Source organism: Mobula hypostoma, chromosome 4 (assembly GCF_963921235.1).
Source record: "Mobula hypostoma chromosome 4, sMobHyp1.1, whole genome shotgun sequence".
Taxonomy (NCBI): Eukaryota; Metazoa; Chordata; class Chondrichthyes; order Myliobatiformes; family Myliobatidae; genus Mobula; species Mobula hypostoma.
In genome coordinates this window covers 110,402,496-110,417,271 of record NC_086100.1, presented here as the reverse complement: position 1 = coordinate 110,417,271, position 14,776 = coordinate 110,402,496, and the positions used below count along the sequence as shown (strand labels likewise).

At 41.4% G+C, this 14,776-nt stretch overlaps 1 protein-coding gene across 1 annotated transcript in view; it reads right to left on the bottom strand.

Moving 5' to 3' along the window:
- Positions 1-14,142, bottom strand: part of enpep (glutamyl aminopeptidase) — a 104,780-nt gene extending 90,638 nt beyond the window's left edge. Inside the window, exon 1 of the mRNA XM_063046364.1 lies at positions 13,289-14,142. Within this exon, the coding sequence (XP_062902434.1) occupies positions 13,289-13,932 (644 nt within the window). The 5' untranslated portion in view covers positions 13,933-14,142. The remainder of the gene's footprint in view (positions 1-13,288) is intronic.
- Positions 14,143-14,776: the final 634 nt, after the last annotated feature.

The following is a 14,776-nucleotide window of genomic DNA, read 5'->3' as shown; positions in this document are numbered from 1 at the left end:
GGTTAAGTAAGTTACTGGTGTCTTCCTGTCAGCTTAAAGCAGTCTGCTATTCTCCTCTGACCTCTCTCAGTAACAAGGAGTTTTCACCCACAGAACTGCTGCTCACTGTTTCTTTAAAAAAAAATTTCGCACCATTGTCTGTAAATTCTAGAGACTGTTGTGCGTGAAAAATCACAGGAGGTGAGCATTTTCTGAGATACTCAAACCACCCTGTCTGGCACCAACAATAATTCCACAGTCTAAGTCATTAGATTACCTTTCTTCCCCATTCTGATGTTTAGTCTAAACAACTGAATCTCTTGATCTCGACTGTGTGCGAGATATAAGCGGAGTCACCATTGCAGGAGCAGCTATTGTGTGAGTGGGCTTGGGTTAAAGTGGCCAGGCTTCTGCTCAACAGACTTCAGCAAGAACAGGCAGAGGCTCCAAGTAAGTATCTATAAAGTTTCCCCCTGCCCCTCTTTCTTTGCCGGTTTGTACATAGCTAGAGTGTTGAGAACAGATTCAGAGCTGGTGGAAATGTTCTTTGTGTGAGATGTGGGAACTCAGAGACCTCAAGGCTCCCCGGTACATTATTGATTTCACCTGTCAACAATGGTGATGTGCTTAATTAGAGCTATTTCTACTTCACCTTACACTTATTTTAAACTTCACATTATGTTATATCAGATGCTAAAATACAATTAGTATATTTAGTATTCTGCAAATTATTATTCATAAACAAAGTTCTTATGAATTCCGTAAATTTAATTTAGAAACATAGAAATAGAAAATAGGTGCAGGAGTAGGCCATTCGGCCCTTCGAGCCTGCACCGCCATTTATTATGATCATGGCTGATCATCCAACTCAGAACCCCGCCCCAGCCTTCCCTCCATACCCCCGACCCCTGTAGCCACAAGGGCCATATCTAACTCCCTCTTAAACATAGCCAATGAACTGGCCTCAACAGTTTCCTGTGGCAGAGAATTCCACAGATTCACCACTCTTTGTGTGAAGAAGTTTTTCCTAATCTCGGTCCTAAAAGGCTTCCCCTCTATCCTCAAACTGTGACCCCTAGTGCTGGACTTCCCCAACATCGGGAACAATCTTCCTGCATCTAGCCTGTCCAATCCCTTTAGGATCTTATACGTTTCAATCAGATCCCCCCTCAATCTTCTAAATTCCAACCAGTACAAGCCCAGTTCATCCAGTCTTTCTTCATATGAAAGTCCTGCCATCCCAGGAATCAATCTGGTGAACCTTCTTTGTACTCCCTCTATGGCAAAGATGTCTTTCCTCAGATTAGGGGACCAAAACTGCACACAATACTCCAGGTGTGGTCTCACCAAGGCCTTGTACAACTGCAGTAGTACCTCCCTGCTCCTGTACTCGAATCCTCTCGCTATAAATGCCAGCATACCATTCGCCTCTTTCACCGCCTGCTGTACCTGCATGCCCACTTTCAATGACTGGTGTATAATGACACCCAGGTCTCGTTGCACCTCCCCTTTTCCTAATCGGCCACCATTCAGATAATAATCTGTTTTCCTATTTTTGCCACCAAAGTGGATAACTTCACATTTATCCACATTAAATTGCATCTGCCATGAGTTTGCCCACTCACCCAACCTATCCAAGTCACCCTGCATCCTCTTAGCATCCTCCTCACTGCTAACACTGCCACCCAGCTTCGTGTCATCCGCAAACTTGGAGATGCTGCATTTAATTCCCTCATCCAAGTCATTAATATATATTGTAAACAACTGGGGTCCCAGCACTGAGCCTTGCGGTACCCCACTAGTCACCGCCTGCCATTCTGAAAAGGTCCCATTTATTCCCACTCTTTGCTTCCTGTCTGCTAACCAATTCTCCACCCACACCAATACCTTACCCCCAATACCGTGTGCTTTAAATTTGCACACTAATCTCCTGTGTGGGACCTTTACTGACATTAAATCTCTGGGAATAAAACTAAGAGATGCTTTAGAATCATTTAAAATATGAATAGAATGCTGCCATTTTTATTCACTCAACAATATTTATATCAAATCAAGATCAGTGTTTTACAAAAGTCGCCATTCTACAATGTTGTAATTGTCTACTCATAATCTTTCTTTCTTTTTCCTGTGGCTATTTGGATTCAGCCCCAGATTAAACAGCATTACTATTTCAACAGCTTCTCCTGAGAGCTAATCATCACATTCCATTAACATGGTTCGATTTGCTAACCCTGGAGTAGTACATTTCAGTTCCACTTCTACTTCAGTAACACAGAGCAATTCACTAAATTCCCCATATAAAAATAAATTTAAAATTCTGTAAATTAGTAAAACAAAAGCTATTTACAGATTCAATAAAATATCAACTCAAAAAGCGAGAGTGCAATGAAGGCAATCACGGATCCGTAAGAGACTAAAGCAGGGCAAAGAGTGGTAGGCTATAAAGAATTGACAGAGTCGTTAAACAAGTATTTCCTATCTGTGGAAAAGAAAAGCACAGGCACAGCAGGCAGCCCAGGGATAAATAGGTAAGAGTAACGTCAAAGAATTTCATTCATGGACTGGAGAAGTCAACGTATCTAATGGCCTACATCTTAGAGTTCAGAAAGAAATGGCTGCAGAGGGTGCATTGGTTGAAGTTCACAAAATTTCCTTCGTTTCTCGAAGAAAGCAGACCAGTAAAGCAACCGAGGTAACACTATTTTCAAGCAAAGAGCAATAGAGAAAAGAGAACTGCTAATCAGTTGGTATGATATCAATTAAGACCACAAGACATAGGAGCAGAATTAGGCCATTCAGCCCATTGAATCAGCTCCAGCATTTTATTATGGCTGATTCATTTCCTCTCAGCCCCAATCTCCTGCCTTCTCCCCAAATCCCTCCATGGTCTGGCTAATTAAGACTATCAGCCTCTGTCTTAAATACACCCAATGACTTTACCTCCACAGCCGCCCTTTCTAATGAATCCTGTTCACTGATTGGGTGCAGTCCAACGCTGGAAAAACTGCCGCAAAACACTGCCTTTTTAATCTCCAACCAAAATGGTCTGAAAAATGCCAGAATCCAATATTATGGGGATTATAGAAGGACACTGATAGAAACATATCATTATGAAGTAGATTTAACAATATTTTATGAAGAAATTATGTTTGATACATTTATTATCTTTGGGTACATTGAGAATCTAGGAGGGTGGAATCAGGGAATGAGTAGATGTGGTATATTTAAATGTTCAAAAATCATTTAATAAATGACACAGAAGTCTGTTAAATGAAGAGCCCCTTGGAGCTGGAAGTAATATATTTGCATGGGTAGAGTTGTTGGTCAATGGACAGAAAACAGAAAGCACAGGCTCACTTTCACATCACATGGACAAGCGCTGCTATGTGGCATACGTGAATGTAATTTACCCAGATTTGCCAATGACGCATGCCAAAAAGAACGCAGAGTTTGCACACAATTAAATGGCCGGACATGGTGACTAGCACACAGATATGACGTAGGTAAGTGTGAGGCTGTCCACTTTGACAGGATGAATGCTGGAGTTCAGCAAGATTTAGTTGCCCTCAGTTATGAGTTGTACAAATTTATTACACAAATATAGCAAGCAATGAGAAACACAACACTTTTCTCAGTGTAAGGTGGATGAAGTACTAATTTATGAAAGTCTTGCGGCAATTGGGAACACAGCTAGAGAAACATTTACAGTTTTATTCTCATTAAAAAAGGGAAAACTGATGCAAGTGTGACCAAAATTCATTCCAGGAGTGAGAGGAAATATTGAATGGAGTACAATGTGGAGTTTAAAGTTCAAAGTAAAATTTATGATCAGAGTACATACATGTCACCACATACAACCCTGAGATTCTTTTTCTATAGTAAGTCTATAGAATCATAACCAAGCTGTAAACTCAAGGAACTGTTAACTGTAAACAAACTGTGCAAATGCAGATATAACTAAATAGCAATAAATAACAAGCATGAAATAACAATACAACAGAGTCCTGAAATTTTTAAAAATGGAGATGCAATCTCATTTGAAACAGAAGAATTTGATAGGGTGATGAAAGATCATTCCCCTAGATTGGGAAGGAAAATGAAGGTGTGGTCTCAGGATTAAGGAATCAACATGCAAAATTGAATCCAGGAGAGGTTTTTTTTTAATCTCCTAGTAGGTTGCAAACCTTTATCGCAAAGGATTGTGGATCACCACATATACTCAAGGCCATGGCTGGTTTTAAACAGAACCAAGAAAAATAAAGGGGATCATATAGGAAGGAAATGGGAAGTACATGAAAAATGATCTTGTCAAATGCAGTTTCCAATGGCCACATTGAATTAATTGTTCTTCCCCTCATTAGAAAATGCATTTTTGTTTAAAGTGAATAGGGAAACTACAATCAACCTCCTCTAATCAGTCGCAAAAACTAGAAAGAACAAAGGAATCTCAGCACCAATTGCTAAATGGAATGATTCCTATCTGAAACCTGAGCATATACTGTCTACAAATATATTGGAAAAATAGCATTGTTGCCCAAGGAACACTGGCATTTGGTTTAACAGTCAACACAGGGGGCACAAACCCTTGATTGTGAACTGCCAATGCATGCAAAAATCAGGCAAAGCAAAATAACATCACCTTCCCCCAGACCCACTCCCTTCCTAGCATGTCCAAACCAACTCTTTCTCCACACCAATCTCCGCAACTAGCCAAACTCTGCAATTTTTTTACCCTGCACCCAGCATTCTATAGTCCCTTTGGCAACCTCCCAAGAGTGAAGATATTCATATCATTCAAGACATTCACTGTTTCTTTACATTCCTTTCAATCGAACTACAGGTCTTGCCCTCAATGACATGCAAAGCTACATAGGCAACCTTCAGAAGTTCCAAAACTACCTCAAATCTGTCCTGGTTTGCAGTATAGTTTCATCCAAACTTTGAGTGATGCCCTTCTATTCTGAGCCTGCGCCCTCCGGTCCTAAATTCTCCCACTACTGGAAATGTCCTCTCCACATCCGGTCTATCTAGGCCTTTCAATATTCAGTAGGTTACAACAAGCCACAAGAAGGGATGACAGTTTCTCTGCGTGGAAATTTGCATGGATTCTGCATGTCACCTAAAACTTTAACAAAACTTCTATATATGCCTTCTATAAAAGGCTTTCTCACTGGTTGCATCATGACATGGTATGGAAATACCAATGCCCAAAAATGGAAAAGTTTACAAAAAGTGGTGGATACAGCCAAGTCCTTAACAGTCAAAGCGCACCTCCCACCCCACAGAGAGCACATTTACAAGGGGCACTGTCTCAAGTAAACAGCATCCATTAACAAGGACCTCTACCAAGCAGGTAATGGTCTCGTCTCATTGCGGCCATCGGGAAGGAGGGCCAGGAGCCTCAGGTCCCACACTACTAGGTTCAGGAACAGTTATTACCCTCCAACCATCAGGTTCCTGAAACCAGCATGGACAACTTTACTCACTTCAACTCTGAACTCATTCCACAATCTGTGGAAACACGTGGAAATCTGCAGATGCTGGAATTGCTGTCCACAATCTATGGACTCATTTTCAAATACTTTACAACTCAAAATCCTCGTGTTACTTATGTATATATTTATTTGCAGAGCTCATCTTTTGCACATTGCTTGTCAGTCTGTTTGTGAGTAGTTTTTCACTGATTGTATTGCATTTCTTTCTTTTCCTGTGAATGCCTGCAATAACATGCAGAAACATTTGAAAAGATGTTGAGTCCATTATTAAGGATGAAGTTTCAGGGTATCTTGAGGCACATGTTAAAATAGGCTAAAGTCTGCATGGTTTCTTTAAGGGGAAATCTTGCTTGACAATCCATTGGAATTCTTTGAGGAACTAACAAACAGGTTAGACCAAGGAGAATCAGTGAATATTGTTCACTCGGATTTTCTGAAGGCATTTGACAAGGTGCCGCACATATGGCTGCTTAACAAGATAACAGCCCATGATAATCCAGGAGATAAACTACAGATCATTAAAATGAAACATGAAAATTTGAATTTGCAGATTTACAGTGATAAACATTTTGATAATAAATTTACTTTAAATGTGAAATTTGGTCCACCTCATTCTTCTAAATTTCAGCAAGTACAGTACACCCAGAGCAACAAATACTCCTCTTACATTAACCCTTTCATTCCAGGTATCATTCTCATGAATCTCCTCTGCATCTCTCAAATGCCAGCATATCCTTTCTTAGATATGGAGCAAACAACTGCTCACAATATTCCAAATGTTGTCTGACTAATGTTTTATAAAGTCTCAACATTACATTCTTATCTTTATAATACAGTCCACTTGAAATGAATGCTAAACTTCCATTTGCCTTCCTTGCTACTGACTAAACCTGCAAGTTAATCTCAAGGGAAGATTACATTAGGAATCCCATGTCCCTTTGCACTTTTGATTTCTGAATGCGTAACTCAGAAAATAGTCTATGCGTATATTCCTTCTAACAAAGTGCATGACTATATATTTTCCAACACTGTATTCCATCTGCCACTTCTTTGCTCATTCTTCTAATCTGTCCAAATCCTTTTGCAAAAAAATCACAGCTTCCTCAATATTACCTGCCTCTCTATCTATCTCTGTATGATCTGCTAACTTGGCCACAATGCCATCAGTTCTGGAGTGCAGATCATTAAAATGAAACGTGAAAATTTTCAGCTCCACCATTGGCCTCTGCAGAACACCAGTCACCGGCAACCAAGTAAAGGCTCCATTCATTGCAAACTTTGCTTCCTATCAGTCAAAGTTCTGTCCATGCTATAATATTTCCTAGAGTACCATAGACAATTACCTTGTTAATGAGCAAACTGTGCGGCACCTTGTCAAAAGCCTTCAGAAAATCCAAGTGAACAATATTCACCAATTCTCCTTAGTCTAACCTGTTTGTTATTTCCTCAAAGAATTCCAAAAGATTGTCAGGCAAGACTACCCCTCAAAGAAACCATCCTGACTTTAGCCTATTTTATCACGTGCCTTCAAGTACCCTGAAACCTCATCCTTAATAATGGACTAACGTCTTTCCAATCACTGAAGTCATGCTAACCGGCCAATAATTTCTTCTGATTGCCTCCTTCTCTTCTTAAAAACTAGAGTGACATTTGTGATTTTCCAGTCCTCTAGAACCATTTCAGAATCTAGTGATTCCTGAAAGGACATTACTAGCGCCTCCACAGTCACTTCAGCTACCTTTTTCAGAGGGTGACGGGGTGGAGATATGATTCTACCAAAGGAGGTAGAAGGTGCTCCTTCCCTCCACTATCCTGCATGTCACCCATGGGCAAGGTGTAGCACCTACTTAACACCACTCCCCACCCCCATCCCGAATGCTATTTGACACTCTTGAATTATTAGCATGTTGCTGGTGTTTTCCCACAGTGAAATTTGGTTCAAAGTAATTATTTAGTTCATCTGCCATTTTATCTCCCAGTTATACCTCTCCAGAGTGATTTACAGTGATCCAACATCCACTTTTGCCACCTTTTTACTCCTTACATATCTGAAAACAACTCTTGATATCCTCTTGGCTAGCTTACCTTTATACACTTTTTCCTCTACTCATTGAATTTTAGTTGCATTCTGATGGTTTTAAAAGCTTCCCAATCCTCCAGTTGTATTTTTGCTATACTGTATGTCCCTCTTGTTTTTATGCCACCTTTGACTTGCCTTGTTAGCCACAGTTGCCTCAACCTCGTTTTAGAATGTTTCTTTGAGATGAACCGATCCTGTATCTTCTGAATTATTAAGAAACTCCAGCCATTACTGCCCTGACATCATCCGTGCTAGTGTCCTTTTCAATCAACTTTGGCCAGATTCTCCCTCGTGCCTCTGTAGTTCCTTTTACTCCACTGTAATACCAATGCATTCAATTTTATTTTCTCCCTCTCAAACTGTAGGGTGGATTCTATCATATTATGATCACTACCTCCCAAGCATCCCTTTACCTTAAGCTCCCTAATTAAATCTAATTTATTACACAACAGACAATCCAGACTTGCCTTTTCTCCTAGTGCACTCAACCACAAGCTGCTCTAAAAAGCCATCTTGTCAGCATTCTACAAATTTCCCCTCTTGGGATCCAGCACCAACCTAATGTTCCTAATCTACCTTCTCAATTAAATCTCCCTTGACCAACATAACATTGACATTTATACATGCCTTCTCTATCTCCTATTGTAATTTGTGCTCCCCATCCTGACTGTTTGACAGTCAAGATGCCACTCCCACCAGGGTGCCCTTACCACTGCAGTTTCTTACCCCCATCCACAGGGATTCTAAATCTTCAGAACCTATGAACCATTTTTCTAATGATTGGTTAAAAAATGAAAACAACAAAGCTACCCCACCTGCTTGTCCTTTCAATATAACATACATCCTTTGATGTTGAGCCCCCAGCTGTGATCTTCTTTCAACCACGACTCTGTGGCACCCACAATGTCATAACTGCCAACTTCTAACTCCACTTCAAGGTTATCTGCCTTATTTTGGACAGTCGACCTTCACAAATCTGACTACCTCTAATCCGGTTCCTCCGATAATCCAGCACTGATTATGCTTAATGTGATCCTTCTGTAATTCGGCATTTTCAGTAATCCAGCACTCCTCATGTCCCAATGGTGCCAGATTACTGAAGGTCGATCTATATAGTGAATGCATTTCAATACAACACCTTTAGTCCTGTATTCAACACTCTTCTTTTGAATTTTGTCTCTATGTTGCCTGAAGTTGTCTTATTCCTTTCTAAAGATAAACTTTTTATCTTCATCTTTATTCTGGGGATATCAGTAACCCTCTTTGGTACAGTCTTTTCCTTTTACTTTATCCATCCCATTCCAAACTATTGAACCCAATGCATACTATTTACCTTACACAATTCACCAGGACCCTGGTCCCAGCTTGGCTCAGGTGGAGCCTGTCCAACCGTAAGAGCTCCCTCCTTCCCCTATGCTGGTGTCAATGTCCCCCCCCCACCCAATTTTGTTCTCCAAGTTCAAATCCTATACTTTGTTACTCAGCTGGCTGACAAGATTGGTTTCCTTTCATTTGGTGAACAAATCTTTATCTTGCAGATGCTGAACATCAGTTCTGTCATCCCCTCCTCCCTTTGATGATTGATATCTACATAGTCAAGCATTAGATCATTGGTGGGCAGACAGTCACTGATGTCCTCTCCTCTAGAGGTCTGCCCCCCAAACACACATATTCTAATGGATCCCCGGATTCATCTTGACACAACAATGTTGGTGGTCTTACCAGATTCCTCACACACTAACAGGCCTGCTACCATATTTATCCCCTTTAATACAGTGGCAGATGTTTCTTCTCCATGAGGATCTTACTCAAGTCTTATTTTGCATCCTTCCTGATAACAGATTCAATGTGGCCAATACTTGCTTGATAAAGAGAACAAACTAAATGGGAGAAGTTTATCTATTGATAGAGCAAGGTTGCACACATTATAAAGACACAACAATTCATATCAGTTTATATAAACATCTGCCAGCATCTGTCTTGGAGCCACTGCCATTCTTGCAGTTTATTTTGAGTCCTTCCAAATTATAATGAATTATTTATGTTAAATAAATTTGTTCCATTTCCTTAGCAGCCTTCTGAAGTCACACAATTACTTGCAGTACTCTTCGATGTTTTTTTTCTAAAATTGTTTTTAATGAGTCTCTATAGTCAATACCAGACCGGTTACTCAGATCATTTGAGAAAAGCAATAGGGCCAGGGTTGATCTTATGGCTGTTAGCATTGTTTTCTTCAGTAAAACAACTAATGAGCATTTATAGAACAGAATGCAATAGAGAAATCTGGCAAAACTGAGGAAATAAGCTTTAATCTAGGTTTAAACAGCTGCTTTTTTTTTTGTTTCTCTCTCGTCGCTGACCAAATTGACCAGCTGGCTGGCTGCTGGATGAGAAGCCACCCGGGTGAGGTGGCTGGACCGTTTGTCTGCAGACACAGGCGGTGAGGCTGACAGCCTGTGCAGATGGGGCTTAAGGTACAGCAGGTGACATGCAGCACCTTTTGTTGCATGTGAGTGTAGCACGGCATTATCTACAGCAAGCTTCACTTGTCCCTCATGTTGCTGCCAATTTCCTAAATCTTGGCAAGTACACCTGGCAACTATTACATTCAAATCTGCATCCTAATTGTACTGGGATATTTTTAAATTATTAACAGTGTTTCACCTCTTAAAAAAATGCAGTACAAACCCCAGGGTAAAGAAATAAATCATTTTCACACCAGTAAACACAAGGGAGGCATATCAGGACTGCATTTAAGGTTTAAATTGCATCACCCATTTCATTCACTGTTTTTCCAGCCTGACATCCATCCATAAAATACCATATTATTTAGCACCTCTTTCTACCTCATCATGGCCTTTGCATATTATTTGTCTGCCTGCACTGCACGTTCTCTGTAAGTAGCACATTATATATGGCACGCTGGTATTTTTTCCCCACTTGACTACCTCAACGTACTTATGTAATTGTCAGTTTGGATGGCATGCAAATCACAGCTTCTTACTGTATTTTGGTACATGTGAAAATAATAATCATTTATCTCTTTAAATTCTATACAAAGCTCAGTGTATCAAAGACTACTAAAATGTATTAAACATCATGATTTAAGATACTGCCTTCTTAATTATCCCATGCTTTTCAGGTTTTATCTTAATTTTTGCCATGTTTTATGCTTAGTCCCAAGTGGATTCAAAGCCATCTGTGTGATAAACGAAATGATAGTTAAATAATGTTATGACTCAAGGGCCAGAACAGAAATATATGCTCCGCATACTACTTAATACAAGTACCCAAGTTTCACTATATGGGTTTGCCTCACTTAAATATTGCACATTAAAAGTAAGACAATGAGCTTACCGCTCATAAATGGAGAGAATACTTTAGTAAGCCAGTAATTTCTTCTTGCTCTTTTAACATGAAAACAATTTAAAAAACTACTCAGTTCCAATAATCCAAACTGAAGATTCAATCTCGGACTAAGTGACCTTTCCAACAAACATTATGTGGATAAACAATTCATATATTAGAATTACACCCATATCTATTTATATTTCATTTCAAATCAGTAAAACACGAGTTGGCAGCTGATACCTTAAATATAAAAAAAATTACTTCTTTAGAGTTTCAGTGGACAGTAGGCCTTTCAAGCCACAACGCCTAGCTATCTGCCAATTCAATGCTCGCCTAATCACAGGACAATTCGCCTGCCTGACATGGGAGGCAACCAGAGGGAACTCACGCAGTCATAGGGACAATCTACAAACTGCCGACAGACAGTGGCAGGATTTGAACCCTGGTCACCTGTACTACCAAAACACTAGCATGCCGCTGGCCTTTCTAATGCCACTGAATTTCAATGTGTCAATTCTTTCCATTGGCGGAGATGGCAGGTGACTTTGTTCCATTCTTAAGAAAAGAAAGCTCCAAAGGGCAGAAGAATGAAATCACAATTTGGAGTCAAGTAAGCTCTTGCTGGATAACAGGAGGATTTTCACATTCACTTCAGTTCCAGCACTTAAACATGTATAATATTCTACCACAAGATCAGACCTAATGGTAAGGCAATTTGCCCTATATGGAATACTAGTCTGCTCCCAAGGCGTAAACTAAGAAAAGTGTGTGGAACAACACTGGGCTAGAACCAGAAACTGTTGTAAGTACTCAGTAGATCAGGCAACAACTGTGAAAAATGAAATAAAATTAATGTTTCATATTGAAGACTTTTCATCAGAATTGGCAAAAGAAGAAAGCAAGCGAGTTTAATTTTAATCTATCAATCAGATTGTTGCTGTTGTTCAGTCATTTAGTGGAGTCCAACTCTTTGTGACAACATGGACCATAGGGTCCATAAGGTTTTCATGGCAAATATATGGAAGTAGATTGCCAGGCCTTTCTACTGCGCAGATACCGCTGCTGCCGAGGTTGGGACCCGGCTGGGTTTGAACTCAGGACCATCTGCCTTGAAGTCTGGTGCTGATGCCATTACACCACCGTCTAGTGAGGGTTTCATAACAAGATTATAAATGGTAAATATTTTCTTTGACAGGTGGATGTCATTTCATTGCTGCAGTGGAATAACTTGGTGAAGCTAGCCTTAGCCTCAATCCATGTTGTAGTTCTTGTTCCGGGATCCCAGCTGACTCACCAGTACAATACCAGCAGGTGCATGTCTGGACATGAAGCTGAAGACATGTCTCCATTCTCAGGTTTGAACAAAGGAAAAGGAGGAGACTTGCGTCCTGGACAGCATATATCCATTACCCAACATTGATCGGTTATTGCTGTTACGTGACCACAGGTCCAGTGGAACACAAATGGTTAAATTGCCAATGTACTCCATTTGCTATGAAGTGCTTTGAGACATTCGGAAGGTACTATATAAATGCAAACCTTACTTTGCTTTTTTTATCCAGCATATTTTGCCAGAGCTCTTTTATTTCAAAAATAAATTTTATTCATAATAAAAAATATACAAAGAAACCGGAAAAAGAAAACACGTGTGCTTTCATAGTCTTCACATCCATTCCGGAGTGTTGTCTTACTGTGCTGGAAGACCAAGCATTTTCAGGCAGACCAAAGGATGTCTTTCACTGAATTGATGACCATCCCACAGCACTTGACGTCCACCTTAGGTGCTCTTTCATATCAGAGCCCTTCATCAGGACGCACTCACGGCACCTAATACTCTTCCGGTCCTGACTTGTTCTGCAGGTGTCACTGAACCAAGGCTAGTCACGTGGCGGTGGATTAAATACCACAAAATATTCAAGGCGTTCGGGTTTGCTCAGCTGAGCAAGACTCTTGCATCGCGGTCGTTCAGAGGAAAACTGCGTTCACCGATTCCCCGGAGGGATAGGTTGAGACGTTGTCGTTCAATGGGGCAATCCCCTCACTTGAAGCCCTCGTTTACAGAGAGCGCCATCCACCTGACATCATGGCACAGAATCGGACCAACAAAGTACTTGAAGTGAAATGGTACCCGAGCAATGCTTGGCGTTGCGCTGCATCCGAGGCACCTTTACGTTTAATCTCCTCCTCCCCCGCATTTCAAGTCAAATGAGGACGATGACCGAGTCATGCCAATTCAAATCGTCGAGGGAGACCGGACTAAGAATAGACAATTTACAAGAATAACCTGATAGATGAAATGTCAAGGCTGGAAACCTCTTCCCGAATACATGTTTCCATGCAAAACATTAACACAACGAGATGGAAAAAAGAGAACATAACTCACTTTTTAACACCGTTATCCATGTAGGTGGTTTTGTAGAAGCCGACCAGCGAGCCCAGGAGGCTGTTCTGGAAGTGCAGTGTTAGCAGATACTGCTCATCGGCAGAAGTGGCGGGCAGCTCCTTCTCGGCTTCCAGCACCAGGTACTGGTGGGTTTTGTACTGGAAGCAGCGGCGCAGGGAGATCGGGCTGGGATTCCCTGAGCCAGCCTTCAGCCCGAGCGTGGGCTGCTGGGTCAAGTTGCTGTCCTTGGTGTGCAGCCAAATGTACTTGGAGGGTTGCTTGGTACGTATGTAGATCTCCACAACGCCGGTGTAGTAGTCTTCCTCCATAAACGGCGTGAGCTCCAACTGGTAGTGCTCAGGGTTGATGTAGTCAGGCAGCCGAAAGTTGCTCCACGGCCCGCTCGAATCCGTAGTGGGGGGGCAGATGTCGGGGGCTGGCGGCTTGCTAGCGCTGGTCGGACTGGCGGTGGTCGACTTCAAGCCCTCGTCGCAGTCTTGCGACTTACTGCGATTGCTTAGTCCCACTCCCAGACCCACCGCCAGCGCCACGGCGACTAGCACCACGCACAGGACGATGATGATGTACTTCCATTGGGAACTTTTTTCTTTCCGCTCCCCCTTGTCGTAATCCATGGGCTGCATTTTGCTCGCTGTCTTTACCAGTTGGCACGGCGGCAAAGTGTGTTTTGCCAACCTGTCCCTCGCACCGCAATTGCGCTGTGCGGGAAGGAAAATTTAGCCACCAGAAGGAACAACGTCCCAGCTCCTACTGTCTGGCTCGGGACGTCCCGCGCGGCATAAATATGAGCGGGGCGTTAATTATTGAGAAGTTCCCCTCGCAGAGATCGGTAGCTAGTCAACACCCAGCAATGATACAGGCTCGGCTCCAGAGATGCAAAGTGCAAGTTTAACTTTTCGCAGTCTCTCTTCACCTTGATCAACGGGGGAGTTCTCTGCGATTTCTTATAACCATTTTATTTTAGTTTCACTATAAATGCAAATTATTCCAATAATTTGATATATTTTTAACTCTCTCGTGGCGAAACAAAGCCGTGTTTTTCCACCTTCCGTGTGTTTTCTAGCAATATAGCCCCGAGGGACAAGTACAGCCGAGTGATTTGAATTGCGTCATTTAGACTATCTTAATAGAAATTTGGCACCACCTGGAATAAGAGCCCGAAGTAAAAATGGATCGTCTAACGATAATTTTATTAAATTCTAATAATAGTTTAATGAATTATTTTTCAATGGGATAGGGTTCATTGCTTGATTCTCGAGCGAAGCCTTGCATTCACGCCACCGAACAACATATGAAGGGCTCTGTTTGATCTAGTTTCCAATAGTTCCGTTGTTCTGCTTTATGAGGATGAGGAGGAATTTCTTTACGCGGAGAGTAGTGAATCTGTGAAATTCATTGCCACAGGTGGCTGTGGAGGCCAGGTCATTGCGTGTATTTAAGGCAGAGATTGGCAGATTCTCGACCAGT